This window comes from Strigops habroptila, chromosome 19 (assembly GCF_004027225.2).
Source record: "Strigops habroptila isolate Jane chromosome 19, bStrHab1.2.pri, whole genome shotgun sequence".
Classification (NCBI taxonomy): domain Eukaryota; kingdom Metazoa; phylum Chordata; class Aves; order Psittaciformes; family Psittacidae; genus Strigops; species Strigops habroptila.
In genome coordinates this window covers 5,164,014-5,186,427 of record NC_044295.2, presented here as the reverse complement: position 1 = coordinate 5,186,427, position 22,414 = coordinate 5,164,014, and the positions used below count along the sequence as shown (strand labels likewise).

At 55.3% G+C, this 22,414-nt stretch overlaps 1 protein-coding gene across 2 annotated transcripts; it reads right to left on the bottom strand.

Annotated features, from left to right (window-relative positions):
- Nucleotides 1-390: 390 nt before the first annotated feature.
- Nucleotides 391-17,406, bottom strand: ACE (angiotensin I converting enzyme). Of its 2 annotated transcripts, XM_030509023.1 has the most exons (25): nt 17,162-17,406; nt 13,970-14,137; nt 12,550-12,637; nt 12,111-12,254; nt 11,841-12,032; nt 11,583-11,680; nt 10,895-11,067; nt 10,425-10,648; nt 9,130-9,274; nt 8,561-8,659; nt 8,206-8,328; nt 7,504-7,715; nt 6,853-6,989; nt 6,415-6,573; nt 5,925-6,012; nt 5,586-5,729; nt 5,163-5,354; nt 4,778-4,875; nt 4,323-4,495; nt 3,672-3,895; nt 3,341-3,485; nt 3,036-3,134; nt 2,503-2,625; nt 1,284-1,471; nt 391-1,013 (listed from the first exon to the last, which is right to left on the bottom strand). In XM_030509023.1, the coding sequence occupies exons 1-25, from the start codon at nt 17,369-17,371 to the stop codon at nt 817-819; spliced, it is 3,843 nt and encodes a 1,280-aa protein (XP_030364883.1). In that variant the 5' UTR covers nt 17,372-17,406; the 3' UTR covers nt 391-816. The 2 variants fall into 2 exon arrangements, with proteins under 2 accessions (XP_030364883.1, XP_030364884.1); XM_030509024.1 differs by lacking the exons at nt 391-1,013; nt 1,284-1,471; nt 2,503-2,625; nt 3,341-3,485 and having other exon boundaries at nt 3,054-3,134.
- Nucleotides 17,407-22,414: the final 5,008 nt, after the last annotated feature.

The following is a 22,414-nucleotide window of genomic DNA, read 5'->3' as shown; positions in this document are numbered from 1 at the left end:
CGATCCCTGACCTTGGAGCCCCCTGGCTCTTATGTAAAGCCATGTCTTTCCTGTGCTGGAGCAACAGTAGCTGGAGCTCCATCCCTGTCCCAGCTTGGACTTGGTGATCCCCCAGCCCTTTAGGCCTGGACCTTGGGGACTTCTGGCCCTAACTGAGCCCCTTCCTTAGACATGTGGTCCATGGCGAACCCACAAGCTGCCATCGTTTAGGGGAGGATGGGGATGCTGAAAGAGGATGCTGAGCTTTCATGATGGAGATGGGGAAAGCCGGGTGCTGCAGCTGCGTTGCCCCCAAAGCCAGGCTGGGCCCCAGAGCTTTGTGTTTGCACTGTGTTGTGCTGCTCAAGAGCCCTGTCCCATTGAGGTCCCAGCCCATCTGCAAGAAGGAGCTGAGCTGCTGCCCTGAGGGTGGCAAGACATGGGTTTATTTTCCATCCATGCAAGCAAACAGCCTGGCATCAGGCAGAGAGGGTAGGAAGGTGCTCCATCCCTCCCCACACTGCCCTCTGTCCCTCGGAGTCTCTGTGGCTTTGCTACAGGTCGGAGATGGCTGGTGGGAGCCCCAGCTCGTGATGGCTCCGTGCCTGCCGGTGCCTAAATTCCCTCTTTCCCCCAATGCAGACGTTGACAAATAAATAGCTCTTTTCTGCTTTGGCTCTTGCATAGTGGAAAAAGAACGTCTGACCTGATTGGAGAGAGGAGTCCTGGGCTGTGGAAACCCATGGCTTCATTGGCACAGGTGCCCATGGCATAGTTGCCAGCCTGGCCAAACACCCATGCTTGCACCCTGTCCATGCTGCCCCGCTGGTGGCTGCCTTATTTCAGTTCCATTTCTGAGCTGGATTTGAAGGTCTTTCTCCTGGCTGAGGAGAACTTGACACCCAAGAAGATGGTGGTGATGAGGAAGATGAGTGTCAGGGCGAGCAGGACCCAGCTGCCTGCTGTGGCTTGATTGCTGGACAGGGACATGCCCAGGAAATCAGTTCTGCTGGAGCCAGCTTGGGCTGAAGAGGCTGGAAAATGGAGAAATGAGGGACATGGTTGGTGCTGGTGGCTCTGGGCTACGGTGTATTGGGTCACCAGCTTGTTTCTTGGATGCCCTATCCCCTTTAGACTCAGCTCCATGGGAAATCAAGGAGAAGCGTCCAAATACTCTGTGTATTTTGGGGTGGCCAAGGGGCACCAAGACAGCTCCACCTCTTCCACATGCCCCAACTTGGCCCTGGTGAGGGCTGAGCTCTGCCCCACCATGGACCTGCTGTGCTTGGCTGAGCCCTGCGTACCTGTGTAAGGAGTCCAGCTGTACTCAGGCCATCCCAGGACCTCCTCATTCTTCTCATTCTCATTCACCAGCCATGTCATGAGCGGCTCAAAGTAGCTCATCAGAGCATCAGCTGACATGTTGGGCTGCCCCGTGATGAGCTCCATGGCTTCAGGCCATGGCTTGCTGAATCCCAGCTTCAGGGCCTCCCTGTGGCAGGAGGAATCAGATCCAGTGGGTTTCCTCATCCCATTCATGGCCATCAGCCCTTCCCTTTCCCCAGGGCTTGCGGCTCTGGGTATTGGCAACCCCGCGTACAGTCTGTACCCCCAGCACTGCAGGGCTGCATAGGGAAGGAGGTTTTCCTTGGGGGAATGGGGAGATTTACATGGATTAAAGCCCTCCAGTGAATCGAACCTGATGCAGAGCAGTTCCTGGGTGAAAGGGTTAATTTTGCAGGTGCCTTTTTTGAAGCAAGGGGGGTGTTTTCCCTAAGGAACAGGGGGCTGGGAGGAGGAAGAAAAGGAGTAGGAGGAGGAGTACGAAGAGGACGAGGAGGGGGAGGAGAGGAGGAGGATGGGGGGAAGGAGAAGGAGGAGGAGGAGAAGGAGAAAGAGGAGGAGGAGAAAGAGCAGGAGGAGGAGGTGGGAGCCTTCTACCTGCCAGGGTCCCAGCTACCATCTAGTGGCTACTTTTGCAATGACAGCCCCAGCACCCAGCCCAAGGTACCCCCCGCCCGCACCCAGGGTCAGGAGCATCCCGTGCTGGGGATGAATGACCAGGAGCTGCACTGCCTCCTGTCTTGCTGGGCTGGCTTTAAGGTATTGGGGGACATAGGATCATAGAATGGTTGGGTTGGAAAGGACCTTAAGATCATCCAGTTCCAACTGCCTGCCATGGGCAGGGACACCTCACACTAGACTATGTCACCCAAGGCTCTGTCCAACCTGGCCTTGAACACTGCCAGGGATGGAGCATTTACTTACTACTTTGGGCAACCTGTGCCAGCATCTCACAACCCTCACAAGGAAGAACTTCTTCCTTATATCCAACCTACATCTCCTCTGTTTCAGTTTGAAACCACCACCCCTTGTCCCCAGTGAAGGTCCCTCTCCAGCATCCTTGTAGCCCCCTTCAGACACTGGAAGCTGCTCTGAGGTCTCCACACAGCTTCTCTTCTCCAGGCTGAACAGCCCCAATGTTCTCAGCCTGTCTTGGCTCTACCCTGCCCACACACCTACCCCAAGATCTTCCCAGCCTCCTTGGACTGGTAGATGTCACACGTGTGCAGGGGACCTGTGTGCCCGGCTGCCGCACACAGCGCCTGGTGGAACTGGAACTGGATCACGAAGCTGATGAAGTACCTGGGGGTGGGTGGAGAGGGGTGAGGATGTGGGAATGGACACTACTAGTGTCTGTGCAAGAGAAGAAGTGGCCCCCCTTCATTCCCTGGTGGCACCCTTCCAGTCTGGAGGAGCATCACTGGCTTTGGAGCTACACCTGCATCAACTCCCTCCAATCTGCTGATGCTATTTCTCCTTTAACATGTGTTTTATGATTGTCTGGGTAGATGAATCATCTTCCTTAGATAAGGAGAATTCCTCCAAATCCATCCTTCTCTTCTGAAGCTCTGTCAGGGTTCCTGACACCCTCAGGATGGTACCACCAACTATCCCACCATCCAGCAAACAAGGTGCCATCACTGGCATCTGAACTGGAGATCCTGCTTTTGTGTCCAAGCAGTGACTCTGCTACCCCACCCCTGCTTGCTCACCTGATGTAGGGGACGTTGGCAGGGATGTGAAACTTTGCACCGGGGTCAAAGTCATCTTCAGACCTTGGTACTGGTGGGCACATGCCCTGGTACTTCAACCTGGGCCAGAGAGGAAGAGTTAGCCCAGCATGGGGAAGAGAAGGTTGGGTAAGCTAGGAGGGGACACAGTGGGGTGTGAGGACAGTGTGAGGTGTTACGTATCCCATCATGTTCCATTGCAGCCAACTGGATCACAGGGAGAAAACACCCTGAGGGATGATGGCCAAAGCCCTTGCACCAAAGGGAGGCTCTGAATCCAAGCACACCTGAGGTTCCACCACTCCTGGTTGTACTCATCCTCCTTGATCCGCCCATCAAAGACCTTCCAGCGCCACTGGTCCATGAGGTACCCGAAGGGCAGGAAGGCGATTTTGTCCAGGGCGATGCTCATCAGGTAGTTAATGTCACTCTCTGCCCAGGGCGTGAAGGTGTGAGCAAGGTGGTGCCATCCCCACCTCTCCACCCTGTATGGGTCATTCTGCCCAAGAGCAGGGTGGCCCCAGCAGGTCCTGTCCCCTTCATGCATGTCCCTGACCCCTTCCATCCTACCCAGCCCATCCTGCCCCCAGCAGCTCCCCACCCTTGCTGCCACCTCACCTGTGCTGTCTGAGACTTCGTCCAGCAGGTTGATGCTGTGCAAGTGTTTTGGGGTGGAGACAGACAAGGCCATGACGTCCCCGACAGCCTCGTGGAAGCCAGGGTTGGCCCCGTCGCGGAAGGAGATGGGCTGGTCCATGTACTGCAGGAAGTACTGGACATGGCCCATCTCATGGTGCACAGTGATCAGGTCGTCCATGTTCACCACAGTGCATTGCTTGATCCTGGAGCAGGACATGGGGGTTGGGGGAAGAAGGGAGGCAGTGCTGGGGTGAAAATCACCAGGAACCATCACACCCCCTTTTCCCTTTGGCATCCCTTTCCACATGCCCCCTCCCCACATCTGATGCCAGGCTGGGCTGGTCCTACTCCATGGGGTTGGAATCTCTATTTTCCCCTGCATCTCCTGATGACCCTGCCCATTCCCTGTCCCTCTTCATTGGCTTTTCCATTCTCCATGGCAGGTCAGGGAAGGCCCTGATTTCCTTCCATCCACCATGGTGGATCCTGCCAGCAGTGCCAGTAGCAGTGGCAATGCCACAGCAGGAGACACTGTGGTGGCATCAGGCCATGTTCCCTTATTCCACAAAGACACTGCTATCTACCCCAGCACCACATCAGCTAGGGCCACCACATGCTCCCCATGGGCACCTGAAGTCCTTGCGGTTGTAGAAGTCCCAGGCTGAGGCGTGACACACCACCTCCCGCCCATCTGATGGCTTCTCAATCATGGACTTGTCCCAGAACTCCTGTGGCATAGGGATGAGGCCCAGAGAGGTGAAGAAACTGTCTGACTCTTCAAACATCCTCTTGGGAGTCCAGCCCTAGGGAGAGAGCAGAGGACCTGGTGAGGGTGCTAATGGTGCTGGGGGCTGTGGGAAGGATGGGAGGCCAGGCAGAGCCTGGTTTCTCTGGACAGGGGAGATCTTTCGAGGGCAGCTAGAGCTGGGTCCAGCCCTTGGCATATCCAGGTGGAGAGAGGATATGGATGAGGCATGGAGGTTTTTGGCAGTAGCAAAGCATTTGGCAACATGGGTGGAGGCAATGACCAAAGGGTGCTGGGTCCCACAGGATTTCCCCCAGAACAGCCTGGAAAAAGCACTGACCTGTTCTTTCATGGCCGGGGTGGCATCCACCTTGGCGGCATTCGGGAAAGGCATCACTAGGTCGAAAATGTTGGACCATGACTGGGCCCACATGTTGCCTGGGAAGTGCAGGAGGACAACGCATGGCAGGAGGGAGAGGAAAGCAAAGGCAGCCAGTTACTCCCTACTCCTGCTCTGGGTGCATCAACCTGCCTGGTCCTTCCCCTGCATCCACAAGGGTGATGTAAGCATGAGCCTGTCCATGCAGGACAGGTCAGGTCACGCTGAGTGTGGCCATCTCATGAGGCCTTGGCCCTTTGTCCAGAGCTGAACAGAGACCAGCCTCAACTCTTGGAGCAAACTACACCTGGTGGGAGACACAGCTCTGCTCAAGCAGAGCCCTTACCTAACAGATGAGCGGGGATGGGACCCTTCAGGTTTATGTGCTCTTCACCATACTTTTTGTACAGGGCTCGGCGTACGTAGGCATGCAGATTGAGGTACAGGGGCTGCAGCTGCAGGTACAACTTCTCTAGGTCTTCCTCGAGGGTGGGTGTCTCATACAGGGACCTCCAGAAGGCTCCATTGTCTGAGTAGCCTGTAGTAGCGCAAGAGAAGAAGCTGTCAGACACCGCCCTTCTTGGGTAAGCATCCGTCTTGTTGCTCAGACACCCCAGATCCCACCAAATCTATAAGACAGTGGATCTCATGGCAGTTGGTGGAACCTTCACATCCACAAGATTTTGACCTTCAGTTGTATGATCAGCCCCATCTTCTGCTCACAGGGGCTTAAAACCACGGTGGGTCTCCAAGGGAATGGAGCACTGACCATTGAGCACGGCTGCCTTGTTGCTCAGTTCCACGTATCGCTTGTAGTTGTTCTTGATCGGTTTCCCAGCAGCATCCCGCCAGCCCTTCCAGACAAAGAGGAGCTCATCATAGTCCCGTGAGGTGGCCATTATGTCTGTGAGGTCTGAAGAGAGAGCAATGGAGCCAAAGTGATGCTGTTTGATGGGCTGGACTGACGCAATGGTGTTGCTTCTCTACTACCACCACCACAGAGAAGGTGGTAAGGTCCTTTCATGGCCTTTCTTCATGCCCCTATTAAATAATCCCTCCTTTCTGGGCCTGTTGCAGATGGCTCACTGCATACCCTGCCAGATCTTACCAGGATCCAGTGGGTGACAGGTTTTGTTCTCTCTGCAGACCTTGGCTACACTGTATGTGGTCTCCATATCTGAGAGGAGGGTGTTATACTGCAAAGAAAGTTAGATCATGAAACCTGGTCATCCTTGCTCCTGCCCTTGGAAAATGTCACAGCCCATTATGATGTCCTCAGGTGTTTTCCTCTGGCCAGTTGTGTCACCAAATGGAGTCAATACAAGAAATACTGAGGCCAAGAAGCAATGTGCCATTGTCACCCAAGCAGCCTGGGTTAAGGCAACCTTAGGTTGGAAACCCTGGAGAAAAGGATCTTGGCTTTGTGGAGAAGGTACTAAACCATCACCTCGTTCAAGGGTGGCAGTGGCATTTCCTAAAAGTTTCCTCTTGTCCCATCACTTGTTTCTTGGGAGAAGAGACCGACCCCACCACACTACAACCTCCTTTTGGGTAGTGGCAAGAAACACCCCATTCTGTTCTGTCCCCTTGCAGCTCACCTCCATCAGCTCATCATCGGGCAGGGCTGCCCTCTCAATGACACTCAGCTTCTTGAGGATGCGTGTGACACTCTCGTCCTGGAATTCGGAGGGATCGAACTGCATGGCCCTCATGCCATACTCAAGTGTGTGCCTGGACATGGCCAAGTTCTTGTCCAGCTGCAAGGGCGGGAAAGCACAGAAGAGGAGTTACTTTGACACAGCCCATGACTAGAAACACTACCTGGCCTGCCATGACTGTGACAACCTCCCTTGTGGGTACCTCATGGCATGATGAGGGTTTTCATGGCAAAGGCACCTCCTGGGTGAGAACATTGCTCCTTGGCTGGGGGCAGATGCTGCTCTGGTTTTCAGAGCTCATCTGAAACATGTCGTGGGTACCAGCTGCCTGCCTTGGCTGATGCCAATCCCTGCACAGCCCTGGGGTTGTTCCCATACCATGATCTCCTTGTTGTAGTCGGTGATGTTGGTGTTGTATGTCCAGGATGCCTCGGTGTAGGCATTCCACACTGCCTCAGCTGTGCTGTTGTACTCGGCCAAGAACTCTTTAGCTTGTGCTTCATCCGATATTTTGTCTAGAGGAGAAGATAAATGGCAGAGGGAGGGGAAGGAAGGTCAGGAGAGTCCTGTTTGCAAGTGCACCGCCCCACAGAGAATCCATAGTTGAGTTTTTCCCCAAACTGCAGGTCTATTGAAGGATGCCACAACTTGGAAGCAGGTTGAGCCAAGAAATGGGGGCAGAGGGGCACTGCTGGGGTGTCCCATTGGACAGAGGGTGGGATAACAGGACAAGCTGCATGCCCTAGACCCTCCCATGTGAGCAGAAAGGATGCTGCTGAAAACTGGTGACCTGTCACACCATGACTGATGGCATGACCAGACAATGGTAGGTCAAGGGGTTGGCTAATGGCACTGCTGCCTGGGAAGCAACACCCTGTGCGATTCCACATGGAGCTGGTCGTTTCTCTTTCCTGGCGTGGGAACCTTCCCCATCACAGCAGAGACCTCCCTCAGCCTGTGGGTTACTCATGTCCCTTAGGAGACCTCTTTCTCCCCCTTCCCAGGTCCAGGATGGAGTTGCAGCCTTACCAATGCCTTCAGGGTAGTCGTCAGGGATAGGCGGACGCCAGTCAAACTCAGGCCAGCCCAGCACCTCATTGGTCTTGTTGTTCTGCTCCTGAAGCCACTCGGTGACAGGGCTGAAGTACTCCAGGAGGGCCCCAGCATCCATCTTTTCCGAGCCGGTGAGGTTGAACAGGATTTCCTGCCATGACTTAGAAGACCCAGCTTTCAACACTTCCCTGCAGAGCAGCGGGACAGCAAGAGCCAGCATGAGGCCAGGGGATGGGTGGGAGATGGGATGGGAGTGATGGTGTCTCAGCATCACAAGGGCTTAAGACATTATTACTGAGTGGGACATGAACCTGGGAATTGCCTCTGAAGCCCCCATCTGTCCTGCTCATGGGGACTGAGGACTCCTCATCACATACTCATGCATTTGTTAACACCCAGGGAGTCAATAGGAACCAGACGTGCTTTAGTAACCTCTTGTCTGGGTGAGAGCTCATGACAGGAACAATAGCAGTACTCTGGTGAGGACCACTCACCCCACCCCAGTGCTTCTATGTATTTCCATCCATCCATCCATCCATCTGCAAAGCTATTTCTCCAGCCATCTCCATAGCCACTTTTCCTTCCTTCCTTCCTTTCTTCTTTCCTTCCTTTGCACACCATCAGCTTCCACGCACACATCTGCCCGTGGCGATTGTCCCGACCCTCCTCTGTGCCCACCTGAGTTTGTCTCCAGCCTCTTTGGACATGTAGATGTCACATGTGTGCAGGGGACCGCTGTGGTTGGCCGCCTGGCACAGCACCTTGTGAAACTGGAACTGGAGGATGAAGCTCACAAAGTACCTGCCAAGGAAGCCCATGGAGGTGAGCACTGGGGACAAAGGGAGGCAGACAAGCCCTAGGACACAGGGGAAGTCATCCAGCCACATATCAGCTCCCCACCATTTGTGGCCCCAAGCATTGGATGGTCTCAGTGCCTTGAGCAGGAGCAATGCATCCCAGTTCCTTCCCACAGAGCTGAGCCCCACTCCCCCTGCTCCCCAAGCCTCTGTCCCTGTGCCAGCACTTCCTCTACCTGACGTAAGGAGTATTCCCAGGGATGTGGTACTTTGCTCCAGGGTCAAAGTTGCTTTCATTCCTTGAAATCGGAGCACAGATACCCTGGTATTTGGTTCTGAGGACAACAGAGAACAAGAGCATGAAGGTCAGAAGAATCAAAGCAGGGAATGGGAAGGGAAGGGACAGAGCTGAAGAAATCTGCACAATTAGAGTGTGCTTCCATGTATTCGAATCCATCCATCCACCCACCCACCTACTCACCCACCCATCTACCCATCATGGAATCATAGAATCATAGAATGTTTTGGGTTGGAAAGGACCTTAGGATCATCCAGCTCCAACCCCCTGCCATGGGCAGGGACACCTGACACTAGACCATGTTGCCCAAGAATCTATCCATCCTGGCCTTGAACACTGCCAGGAATGAAGCATTTGCTACTTCTACCACATCCATCCCACCCATCCATCCATTGCTCTCTGGCCATCTCCATGGCTAGTTTTTCCTTCCTTTCCTCTTCCCTGCCCTCCTTCTTTGCATGCCACCAGCTTCCACACCCCCATCCACCCGTGATAACTGTCCCCTACCTCAGATACCACCAGTCGTAGTTGTAACGGCTCGGGGGTGTGTGGCCACTAAACACGTTCCAGCGCCACTGGTCGATGAGGTAGCCAAAGGGCAGGAAGGCGATCTTCTCCAAGGCCATCTTCAGCAGGTAGTTGATGTTGCTCTCTGCATGAAACAGAGCCTGAACCAGGTTGGGAAGGAGTCTGACTGGACAGCACCGTGCCCACTAGACTTCTTGTGGGCAGGAGGGTGAGAAGGTCTGGATGGGAAATGGGGACAGCATTTCGACATACGATTTTGGCCCCTACAGAAGGCTGTGTAGGACACAGGAGGAGGTTTCTCTAGATACTGTTCCTGCTTGGGGCAATATGTGCCTTTTTGCCGATTGGGAACAGTGGGAGTGCCAAGCATGGTGTCCCCTCTCCTTCAGCCTGGCTCTCAGGGGGAAGGTCTTTGTAACTCTAATGGTTCCCTCTTCACACATTCACTCTGGGTGAAGGGTGAAGGGGGTTGTTCTGCCAATGCAAAATCTCTCATGGTTTAGACCCAGAACCGAAGCCAACTCTAGGACAGTCACCATCGTATCATTAGGAGCACAGGGGATGGTGATATCTGCTTTCTCCATTGCCTCAAGCAAACACAGGGAAGGAAGGTTGGGGAAGGACCAGCTGGAGACCCAGCTGAAGCTGTGGGGTCAAAGAGGGGTTGGCAGCACTGCCCTGAGGGCCTATTGGCTGCCATTACTATGGTGGCATGGCTGCCAAGGGCTGGCAAGCAGGCAGAGATGCCTTTAGGCAGGGACCATCTGCTTCATGGTGTTTGACGCAGCACTGGCCCAACACTCTTGCCTGCTGCGATGGCTTCCCTGTCATGAAATGTATTTAGTGACACTGTCCTTGTGACTCTGCTTGTAAGCACGCAGTGCCAACTCTGCAGAGATGCACCAGAGCTCCTGAGGTGGATGCTTCTTGGTGAAGGAGGGGGAAACACTGGGAAGATCAAAGATGATCAAGCACAAAGATGCTGTTTTCAGGTTCGGGGCTCTGATAGAGAAGGGAGGAGTACAGACAAGCGCTGGAGAGCATGACTCCAGCCCTCAGGGATGAAGAGGTTGGAGCCACGAAGGGTTCTGCATGGACCCATGGAGACATGAAGGGGTTGTGCATGGAACCAAACGTGGGTGAAATGAACACAACAGCCACAGGGTCTTGCCTGCTCTGGGCTGTGTTGCCAGACTGCAGCCCACCCTCGCATGCCCCAGACCCTTCCTCCATGCCACCCAGCTCCCCATGGTGGCTCCCCATGAGGACCATACCTGTGTCCTCATCGGCACTGTCCAGGAGACCTATTTTCTTGAGGTGACTGGGGGTCGACACAGACAGGGACATGACATCGCCGATGGCCTCATGGAAGCCAGGGTTGGCCCCACTGCGGAAGGAGACGGGCTGGTCCTTGTACTGCAGGTAGTACTGGATGTGGCCCATCTCATGGTGCACTGTGAACAGCTGCTCCATGGTCACTGTTGTGCACTGCTTGATCCTGGTGGGTGAAAACAAAGCTGACCCCTTGCACCCCCTTGGTGGGGAGGACCCTTCACAATCCCTGAGAGGGTGGCAGTGCTCCATGGAGTAGGGGAACAACCCAGTGGAGGGGAAGGCAGGGCAGCATGGTGCCCCACAAAGACCTTACCCCAGAAGGTGACAGATTGGGTTGCACTGTGCTGACCAAGGGGGATGGAGGAGCATCTCACCCTGTAGCCCTGGGTCCCTGCATGGCCCCACACACCTGAAGTCCTTGCGGTTGTAGAAGTCCCAGGCCGAGGCGTGACACACCCCCTCCCGCCCGTCCGTTGGCTTCTCCAGCATGGACTTGTCCCAGAATTCAGGAGGCATCTCCAGCAGGCCCAGGGAGGTGAAGAACTCGTCCGAGACCCGGAACATGTGCGTGGCGTTCCAGCCCTGGTGGGCAGCAGGCAGGAGGTTGTAGCTGAGGAAGGGGCTGCCCATGCCATGGGCATTGCCTCTGGTGCTCTCCCAGCACCATGGGGATGAGGTGAGTCCTTCCAAGGGACCAGGGTTCTGCCTCTCTTGCCCTGATCGGGATCCCCAGCCCCAGAATTGGTGTGGGCATCCCTAAGAAGCACCAAGCGATGGTGCTGGTGCCCAGCATGGACAGGAGAAGGGAGCAGGGCTGATGCCCCAGGAACGTTTGGAGCTGTGTGATGGCAGCAGGAGTAGCACCAGCCCCACTGCACTGTCCTTCCTCTTTGCCCACCCGCTGCCTCTTTGGTCATCGACAGAGAGGGAATGGGGTCATTTCTTTGTTCCTTCTTCTCCCAGACATGGCTTTTCTGCTGTCCCCTATGCATGTATGAGAAACCACTCCCATGGGGTCCATGTTATGGGTAAGCCTTGGCCAGCACCCCCAAATTTTGTCCCCCCTGTTGCCACCAGTGAGTCCCTCAGCCCTTCACCTGCTGCACCATGGTGCTTGTGACATCGAGGTTGGGCTTGTCAGGGTAGGGGATCATCAAGTCATAGATGTTGTTCCACTGCTGAGCCCACATGTTGCCTGAGAAGAGAAAATAGCAGGAGCAGAGCTGGTGGCAGGTTGGGAGGAACAGAAACACAGAGACAACTGAGACCTCCCTGTCCCACTATGGCCTTGCATATGTCCCTCTGGCCCTGCCAGCACCTCTGGACAGAGGCTGGAGGGGGTCCCCTCCTCTTACCCAGGAGGTGAGCAGGGATGGGGCCCTTCAGGTTGATGTATTTGGGGCCATAGCGGTCGTACAGCTTCCTCCGGACAAAGGCATGCAGGTTGAGGTAGAGCGGCTCCAGCTGGTTGTAGAGATACTCCAGGTCATCCTCAAAGGTGGCTGAGTCATACCAGGAGCGCCAGTAGCTGCCTGTGTCCTCGAATCCTACCAGGGAGGCAGGGGTGAGCTCCCACCCGTGCCATGATCCCTGAGCACCCCCTGCATCCCCCATCCTGCTCGTACCATCCATCTGGTAGGCCTCGTTGCTCAGCTGCACGAACTCTTCGTACTTGGCGCGCAGTGGGTTGCCCGCGGCGTTGTGCCACCCCTCCCAGGCGTAGAGCAGCTTCTTGTAGCTGCGGGAGGTGGCCATGATGTCTGAGATGTCTGGGACACAGGGGACAAGTAGTAGGATATGAGAGAGGAGCAGAGAGGTGCCACAGAGGTGCCATCACCATCGTGCCAGACCCAAATACCCATCTGCATCCTGGGACAATCCCGATGAACTTGGGATGGACCTGCCAGCCCCAACCCGCTGGAGATGTGGGGACTTGGACAAATCATAGAAACAACCAGGTTGGAAAAGACCTTTAAGATCATCAAGTCCAACCATTATCCCAGGACTGCCAAGTCCACCACTAAACTGTGGCCATGGGGTGCTCAGCATGGAGAGGGACCATACCTGGCTCCAGCTCCCAGCAGGTGCTGTTGTCCGGACACACCTTGGCTGTGGAGTAGATTTTGTCCATGTTGCTCAGGATGGTGTTGTACTGTGGGGAAGTAAAAGACATTGGGACTGGAAATGAGATGAGAATAGCCTTTCAGGAGGGATCTACAGACTTCCCATCTCCAGCATGTGTGTGTGTGTGTAGGGATGTGGAGGAGGACTGGAGTGTTTACACAGAGTGCTTTTGGTGAGAGAAGTGTGTTATCACACAGGGGTTTCTCACCCATCGCATGCTGGAAGGCTCTTTGGGACAGGACCCATGGACAGTGACTTGCTGAGCCCCCCTCGAAGGCAGCGCGAGCGCTCGCGGTGTCCCAGAGCGGGGCTATTTATAAAGCTCTTTGTCAGCAGGGCCGTGGCACAGCCTGTTTATCTGAGCGAGTGAAAAACAACACTAAGAAAAGCAGGAGGAGGAGGGGGATTTATTCCTGTGAACTTCAACAACAGCAAACAATAGCAACAGGAGGTTTCCTGGAACCTGCCTGGGGAGCCCATTCCCAGGGAAGGAAATTCCTCGTGCTCCGTCCCTCTCTCTGCTCTCAGCCGCTCTCTGCTCCAGCTGGGTGGAGGGGATGGAGATGGGGGACGGTGGTGGTGGATGTGGGATGGAGCTGCCTGGGGAAGGGCGAGACATGGCTGATGTGCAGGGAGGAGACGTGGTGCTGTCTGTTATCTGGGAGAGGGCAGGGATGGGTTTCCTGGAAGGAACTGGGGCTGAGGCTTCTCTGGGAAGGGTTGTATCCCTGGGGCTTGCCAGGGTTTCAGTTCAAGGGCTGTCAGGGAGCCATGGGGCAGGATGGAGGGGGTGACAGTGCCAGCCTCGGGGGCAAGAGGCTGCCAACCTCAGCCTGGGTGAAGTTTTCATGCATGGAAATCAAAATCACATTGCATTTAGGTAAGTGACCATGATGGGGAAGGATCAGGATGTCCCTAGTGCAGAGTGTCCCCAAGGCACTCACAGGGAGTGCTCAGGAGCCGAGTGGCTGCAGCAACTCTCCTTTCCAGTGGGCTGCATCCCTGGGGATAGGGGGTTGAGCCAACTGGCTCCTGGCCATGGGCACAGCCTGGCTGGTCTCCAGGTGATGACCAAGGCCGCTCTGTGTAAGCAGGAAATCTCCGCTTCCCACTGGGATAGTTCTGAGATGAGGTTAGGGCTGGATCATGGGGCCAACAAGCACCCCAGAACCCCTGGAGGTAACACTCCATTATCTCCCCCCCATCACTGTCATCCCTGTGCAGAGGCCACAGAGACCTTCCAAAACACAATGGAAGGGGCAACAGGTCAGCAACAGGGTCTGGAGGCTTGGGGAAAATCCCTTTCAGGGGTTTCACAGCACCTCAGCAATGCCCAGGGCTTTACCAGCACCTCACCTACCTGCTCTCTCTTTTCCAGGGGCAGATTGGAGGGTCCCAGGGTCTGGATGGAGCCGATGATTTTCCTCAGATATGGGTCACTGAAGTTGCTCCAGATGCTGCCGTAGAGCTCCTTGGCTTTCTTCCCCCACACCTCCAAGAATTCTTGCTCCTCCAGCGATGCCTCAACCTGCTCAGCAATATGGGGACCCGGGGTCAGCCCTGGGACATGTCACCACCCAGGCAATGGTTTGGGGACCAGGTTCAGAGCGGGAGCCAGAGAAGTGGCAGGCAGGGCTGCCACCACTCTGTGACACTCATAGATAGAGACAGCAGCTTCTGGCAGTGTCTGCAGCTCCCACCCACCTCCAAGCACCCACTAAGGTGCCCTTTGAGGATGTTTTGGAGGTGGCTTCAGGGTGTCATGGCCTGGATGGGGTGGGGATGCTGGGACAGGGGTGCCCCAGCTCCTGGGCTGGCTCCAGCAGCTGCCAGACCCCAGTGTCCGGAGCAGCTCTGAGATGTGGCTTCATTTTATCCCTATTCCTGCTGGTTCTCACCTTTGCAGGAGCCTGAAGGAAAACTCCAGAGATGCCACATTCACTTTTCTCCTTCCTACATCTGTTCACTTCTCCTTTGGCTATGTGCAGCCTGTGCCCTACAAGTGCCATATCTGGGTTCCACCTTGCAGGGGAGCACCCCTTTGCGCTGAGCTCCCAGTTTTGGGTCTCTCACTGTCGTCACCCATCTCCTGCCAGCCCTGTCCTCCCTTCCCAAGGCCATGGGATGCAGGGAGCTGCCTGCACTGTGGGGGGTTATTTAGGCAGCTGGATTTGGGACAGGGTGTATTGCAGGTGGTCGCATCCCAGCCTGGCCAGTGTCAGCTCTATTTTGGGGAAACATGGATCTTTTGAGACCGTTCTGGCCAGGGTGATGTGCAGGATGCAGTGAGACTGTTTGCTGTCCATGTGTCATCCCGCTGTGATTTATGGAGCTCATTAGCTGTTATTTGTGGCATTTTTAGCCTGGCTCCAAGAAGCCTGGTTTGTTTTACTTTAATCTGCACATTCCCTTGGCTGGCAGTGGGGAGGGAAGGGAGTTACAGCGCTGCGGGGCTGGAGGCTGCCCAGGGCAGGCCATGGGACCTGGGGATGGGGATACCAATAGTGCTAGGTGCCCCTGGTTACATCCCAGCACCCACAGCATCACTCTGGGAACCAGCTGGCATGCCAGGATGTGCCAGCCCCATGGACACCCTGCTCTGTGCATCACCCTGTGGAATGGGTGATACCTTTACCCCTCTGAGACCCTGCTGCAGAGCCAGAGGAGCTGGAGGAAGCAGAGTCCAGCTGTGTTTTGTCTTCTCCTTGAACAGGCACCGTTTTTGGTCAGACAAATCATACCCTAAACTCTCCTGAGAGCTCTGATGGGGCCCACAGTGCTACCCAAGACCCCCTGACCATGGCTGTGCCCACCAGCCAGGAGCTCTCTCTGTGGAGATGCCCCTCTGTGAGTACCCTGGGTGCCCACAGCCCCCAAGTCTCCCTACCAGCACCCTCCACCGCGATCCCTCTCTGTTCCTGGGTGCACAGTGAAGATTCAGTGGTGCAAGATGTGTCCCTGAAGCTGCTCTGCCTCAGGGACCTGCAGAAGCTCCACATCCATGAGCTGCCCCCAAACCCTAAACCCCATCATCAGCCTCTTGCCCAGAGCCCCAGCTTGCAGGAGATGGTACATCTCCTTGCTTGTCATTCCAGCATCCTTCTGTCCTTCCCTGCATGGCTGGGGGCTGCTGCCCCCCATGTCACTTTGTCCCCAGGCCACCTTTTGTAGCAGGTCCTGGAGCTGCCCACACCATGGTGGCCTGGCTCAGCCCCTCTTGTGTTATAGACACGTGTGGGGTTTGCCTGGCCCAAGGCTTCCCAGATCCCCCAAATTCAGCCTTTTGGGTCACACCAGCCTGCTGTTAACCCTTCAGTACTCAGTGCCACCCCACTGCAGATGTTCCTGCTGCCCCATCGGTGGGCTGGTTTTGGAACCTTCACATTGCAGGGAGCTCCTGACCAGGATCCTCACATGTTTATTAACACATGAAAGGCTGAAATCCAGCCTGGAAATGCCTCTTGAGAAAAGCCCAGGCAAGGTGCTTTCCTGGTCCTAACCTTGAACTCGGCATGGCCGGGATGCTCCTGCTCTGCCCCATGATCACCGACCCCACCACAACACCTGCAGCAGGCGCTGGGCACCTGCCCAGATGTTGTGTCAGCTCACCAAACAGAGGCTAAAGGGGCACTTGGGTGCTCTTGAGTGTCCTGCCAAGTTGGCAGTAGCCAGATCTGATAGTGATCTTCTTTCTGTTTCCTTTCTGATGCAGGGCACACTGTGCCCCTGTCCCTGTGGGATCTGGAGGGTGCCCTTGAGGTGCAGGGCTGGTACTGGGGTCTTTATACACACCTTAGTCACACATGGGCTACGCCAATGCCTGTGCCCCACAAGCTCTGTGGGGTAGCTGGTGTATCTCCAAGCTGCTTACAGCACCGTTGCTGTGCCCCCTGGCACCAGGACAGCTCCTTTAGGCACAGCAAGAGCTGGAGAAACCTCTGCAAGAGCATCCCCTGGGTTCTCAAACTCCCTGTGCCACGAAATCCAGCTGAAACACACACAGCCCCCTGGCAAAACATGCAGATGCCTGTGGGATGCACACAGCATTGCTCCCTCTGGGGACTCCGGGCTGATGTCCAATTCCCCACACCCTGGAGTGCTTTCCTGAAGCTGGTTTCATCACCATGGGCTGGGGACACAGGGATGAGGGGTGACAGCCTCGGTCCTGATGCCACCCAGTTGCTTGTGCACACTTTGGGCTCCTGGTGTCTGCCCCAAACCAAAATTGGGGACACAGCAGGGACAGGGACACTTGAGAGCTGATCCCAGTGTGCGAATGGGAGGAAGGAAAGTGGAAGCTGCTGAGAGGGCAAAACCACCTCTGAAAGTAACCCAGACTTTGCTCCAGGACCAGGGGTCACTCGGGGGCAGAGCCTCTCTGAGGGCCAATCTGGGGCAAAACCCTGGGCTTCCCAGCTCTGTTTTACCACCCTGGGCTGCCGAGACAGGAGCCCATGGGGAGGAAGGGGACCATGCCAAGTGTCCCCACCATGCCCCAGCCCCTCCAAACCCCCATTAGCTGGGGTGGCATCATCCCCATCCCATCACGCACCTGCAGAGCAGCATTTTCGTCCGTCAGGTTGGTGTAGTAATTCCAGCTGGCTGAGACGCTCTCGAAGAGGACGACCTCTGCTGTGCTGTTGTAGGCGCTGGCGAAGAGGGCGGCCCCTTCCTCGGTGGGGTCAGCCTCGGGGGGCTCCAGGCCGGGCTGAAGGGCACCCACCAGGCTCAGCCCCAGCAGCAGCCCCAGCGCCGGGGGCATCGCGGCGGGAGCGGTGCAGGGCGCAGGGGGCTCCGGTCGGTCGGTGCCTCGCGAACGGCTTTGCCTCCCGCTGCCGGCTGCTTTTAAGGCAACAGCCTTCGCGCAAACCCTGCCCACCGAGCCGGCCTCCCCTCGCAGATAAGACCCGAGCGTTCCGCTCTTCCTTTCGGCAGCTCCCAGGCTTGCGGGAAGGAGCAAGGAGCGAACGCTGCCTTGGGTTGCAAAGTCCCTTTGGCGCCTGGCCTGGGAGGGAAGGAGAAGAAGCTGGGACAGGAGAGAAGGAGGGAAGAGGAGTCAAGGAGAAGGTGGAAAACAAGAGAAAGGCTGGCTGGACAGGGTGGTGGGAGGCAGGTTCATCCCCTCGCAGCTCAGCACAGGGTGATCCAGCTCAACTGGACCAAGCTTGGCTGGGCTTCCCCTCTTCATGCTGGCATTACGCCCCTTGGCAGCACCCTGGCACGAGGGTGGGAGCAGAAGGGAAAGCACTGAGTTGGGGGGCAGCCAGAGGCCATCTCCTGCTGCTTCTTACCAAACCGACCCCCTTCCTGGCAGAAGCTCAGATTTGCAGAGCAATGGAGTATTTCTGCTGGCTGGGAAGGAAATCCCATCACATCGCACCGGGTGGTTTGGGCTTGGAGGAATTAAGCTGATGACAAATAAGTAACAAAAAGTTCCCTCAGAATGAAAACCAGACCCGTGGCGGTGGCCTTGATAGGTCCTGTCCTTTGTTTGTTTGGTTACTTTCTCTTCTATTCAATTAACTAAATCCCTTTCCATTAGGGCCTGGCCCCAGCCCTGGGAATTGTGCCCATACTGAGCTCAGACCCTGGCTTGGCTGAGCCTACCGGACCTCGTCAGGGCCACCACCCCCATAGGGACACATTGGATACCTGACATGGAGGGGAGAGCTTTTTAGGGGACAACAGAGGGAACCCCCTTGACTTGTTGGCACTGCTGAGCACTACAGAGCAGCTGGGCACCACCATGGTGCCTTGGACTGAGCCCATGGGGTGACTCATGGGGACAGCTTGGTCCCTTGACATGGGACAAGTCCTTCTGCCAGGGCTGGGGACCCTATGGCGTGTGCAGAGCCATTTCCAAAGAAAAAAGGGATTTAGGAGCCTGCAACCCTCTGATGTCCATAAATCTCCCTCCAAAAATCACAGCTTTCAACCTTGCCACCAACCATGTGAGCATCCTTCACCCCCCTGACCCCAAGGCCGTATGGGTGAGCAAACTGCACCGGCACTGCCTGTGAACCTGGATATGACAGATCCAGGGGTGAAGCCGGCATCTGCCTGCAGCCCCCCTTGCTGACCCCTTTCCCCACTGGCCACAGGTCTCTGGAAACTCCAGTTTACTGGGAAGTTTGAAAAAATGGTTGGTTTGGCTCCAATTTGGCTGGTGCCCAAGCATTGATGAATGGAGGTTTCCTGTGCCCCGCCAGCCTCTGTTCCCAGCTGGGCTGGGGAGGGGTTTTCCCGGCTCTGGGGCTCTGCAATGTCCACGCAGTGCTGGTATCCAGAAATCCCAGCGAGGGAGGCCTTTTCCATGGTTGGTATTTCCAAGGGGTGACAGCTCTCCATTGTTGTGCATGTGAGCATCTTCCAATGCTGGTGCAAGAGGGGCTGCTGCTTCTCCTGCTGCAGGACATTGTGTTGGGCAAGAGGTCCTCTTGATGGCTGCATCTCCAAAGATGCCTGCAGCTCTGTGGCATCCCATCCTATAAAGCTCTGGCTCGGATCAGACAGAAATACATCCTACATGCAGGAGAGTGCTGGCGGGTGAAGTGGCTGGTGGCCCAGGAAGGCAAGTGAAATGCTTGTAAGCTTGAAGATATTGGTGCCTCTGTGCTGCCCTGAATCCATGCTGTGTCCCAGCACCCACCAAGGATGGGCTCAGAGACACCCACGGGACAATCTGCAGAGCAGGGGGACTGGTGCCCACTCTCCCCACCTCTCTCAGGGATGCTGGAGTGGGTAAAGGACACCCATCTGCTCCCAGTGTGCAGGGTACCGGGGCTGCCAGTACCACAGAGGGACGGGAGGTATCCAAGGATGTGAAAAACGTGTTGCCACGGAGACGGATGCTGAACTGCTGGCAGGGATGCAGGCGCAGGGATGCTGGGTGAGATGTGGTGTCCCTGGCAGCTGCCCTGGGCCAGGAGGATGCTTTCCATCGTCTTGCATCGCCATCACCAGCTGCATGGAGACATTGTCCTCGCTCTCCATGGACTGCGTGTGCTCCGACACGCGTGCCATGGCCGGACTCTCACTGCAGTGTGCCTGCACTTGTGAAGGAGCACGACTTGCTCTCAGCATTTGGGATAAGCTCCTTGGCTTGACAGGCCTCCAAAGCCCCCCTGGCAGAGGCAGAGGCACCCCCTGGTGCGGTTCCACACCCCAGAGTCCCCCAAAAATAAGGAAATAAGGAGTTTGACAGCAAATATGTCTTAGGGGAGCTATAAAGCATCAGCTCTGAGAGCGGTGGGAGAGGGTGGTTGTGCAAAGGAGCAGGTATTTGGGGCCCCGGGGCTGGCTGGGAAAAGCTGGTGATTTTTCTTGGGTATACCCCAGCCTTACAGCTCAAGCCCATTTCTCCCTTCTTTTATTATAAACCACGTTTTTGGCTTCCCCATCCCATTTCTCAAAGTGTTCAAGGGTGCTTCAAGATGCCTGTCAGTCTGATCCATCCCTCTGAGCAACCAAGGAGCTTCTGGAGGGAAGAGGAAGGATTCTCTCCTGATTTCAACCTCAAAAAGAGCTTTTTATATTGGCTGTGCAGCCACTTTCCCCAGTGGCTGTGGTTTCCTGGGCAGGACAGCTCCGGCATCCATTGGTACAAATCACCGCACAGAGTACCTCTCTTTCCCCCCCTCTGGACACCAAGTTTAAAGGCTCCTGCTTTATTTGCTGATGAATTCAATCCATTATCATAGTGTATCATTCTCTAAGCTCCTTTCCCAGATGCAGCAATGATGCCACGAGGGAGAGGGAAAAACCCCCACCTCAGCAATCCAAGTATTTAATCTAAATGAACAGCTTTTCTTCTCATCCTTTGGAAAAAAGAAACACCCCCAAAACTGGGGGGTTTTGTTGCCAGTTTTTCCCTGAATACAAGATGTATTTAAAGCCTGGGGAGTCCTCTCTGCAGAAGGATTGGGTGCAACGGGCAATGGGAAGCTTACCCCCAGCCCTGGAGAAATGGTTGTTGCTTTATCACCAGAAGTGCACACTCAGCTCTTGAGGGAGGCTGAAGACAGCAGAAATGCTCCTTATCAGCATGATTTTCACCCCAGCACCCAGTTGCTCTAGGACAAGGGTTTATGGCATCAAGAGGTATGAGAGACACACGTGAGCTGGGCTGGCTGCATGGGGCCAGAAGATGTGCCCATTGCCAGGCATGTGGCTGGGAGCGTCACTGGTAAAGAAATAAAAGCCTGGCCAGAAATTGTCCCTCCTCCTTCATTCTTTATCCTTCACCCTTCATCCTTCCTCTATTATCCTTCCTCCTTCATCTCTCACCCTTCATTCCCCATCATTCATCCCTCCATCCCCCCTTCCTCACCAGCCAGCCAGAGCTGGGCACTGATACAGGGTAAGGAAAGAGGCCAACGTGTTCCCTCTGCACCCATTACCCAATATAACATGGCAAAGTTGATTGTTTCTCCCTTTTTACCCTTTCTTTAATAACCGAAACCAATCCCAGCTCTGCGGAGAGTGAGCGTGACTGCTCTGGGAGCATTCATCATCCTCTGCGAGCCCGGAGAGGGTTATCATGGCTCTTTATCCAAGCTGCTGCTAAAAAATGGCCATAAACGTGCCTTCAGCCTCTTCTGAAAGAGATGAAGTGTCTGCACCGGCTGCGCTGATGCTATCGCCTGCCCAGCTCAGCAGAGCTGTGTTCCCGGCCAGGAGGAGGACAAGGCAGCTTAATTGCTGCCAGGAGGAGAACCAGCGTCTTTTCCAGCCAGGTTGCTGCTATCCACGGCCTGGGAAGGATACAGGTTCCCAAGGAAGCTTTGTTCCAACTGGGGATCACCTGTTTTCCAGCCTTCACAGGATGCTACAGAATTGGGGATCAACCCCCCGACATGACGCAGTGGCAATCAGTGCTTAATCCTGAGCTACCCCGCGGGCACCTCCTTGGAATCAACATGCCTTTGATTCTTTATCCTTCTATTTAGTGACAAGCTGTTAATTTTGCCCCAGGTTTGGGGTTTTGTGGGGGACTGTTGTGACTGGGGTTGTTTCAGGCAGCAGCGGAGGCAGCCGGGCTCTCGAATCACCATCCTCAGGGGAAGCATCTTACAAATGAGCATTTCTTAGCAATAAAAACTTGATTTAGGAAGGTAAACCCAAACCAAACCAAATCCAACAAACTAGAAGAGGTTACATCAGCAAAATGGTAATCTGATGATGTCTGGTGGAGGGAGCAGGGGGAAGGATGGGAACTGCTGGTTTCACCATAAATTATCAGTTGATGGTGCTCCTATTGATGCCAGGCTTGGCCAGGGAACAGGCACAGCATCCACTCATCTGCAGTCAGGCACTGGAACAGGGCAGTGCTGGAGGCACTGTCCCTGGAAGTGTTCACACACTGCGTAGATGAGGCCCTCAGTGACGTGGGTTGGTGGTGGCCTTGATCGATGATCTTAAAGTTCTTTTCCAACAGAGTTGATTCTATGGAGCTGTGAGAGCCCCGAGCATCCCTGAGCCCCGTGCCAGGACAGCCAGCACTGGCTCTGCTACCCGACCAGTACATCGCTGTCCAGCATCACAGGCCGGATTTCATTCTTGCCAGCTGAGGGAAAACTCAGGCAGATTTAATAAAGCCATTATGCCCCTGGCAATGTCTTTAATTAAAGAGCTGGTTACAAACGGCTTTCTGTTCCCTGGTAAGAGGAGGGTGCTCTGCATTGCAGGGGCTTGTTTGGCTCTGGAGCTGCTGCCACCGTGGCAGTGGGTGCAGGGACCCCAAGCAAACCCTGTCGTGTGTGTTTGTCCCAGCTGTATGGATGGAACAAGCAACCATGTCCATTTA

Excerpts from the sequence above, each read along its gene's own strand:
- ACE (XM_030509023.1), bottom strand. The coding sequence starts at position 17,371 with ATGCCCCCGGCGCTGGGGCTGCTGCTGGGGCTGAGCCTGGTGGGTGCC. Across the intron at positions 12,033-12,110 it reads CGAGGCCTACCAGATGGATG|GATTCGAGGACACAGGCAGC; the intron begins GTACGAGCAGGA and ends CCTCCCTGGTAG. Across the intron at positions 8,329-8,560 it reads GGGAATACTCCTTACGTCAG|GTACTTTGTGAGCTTCATCC; the intron begins GTAGAGGAAGTG and ends CTTCCTTGGCAG.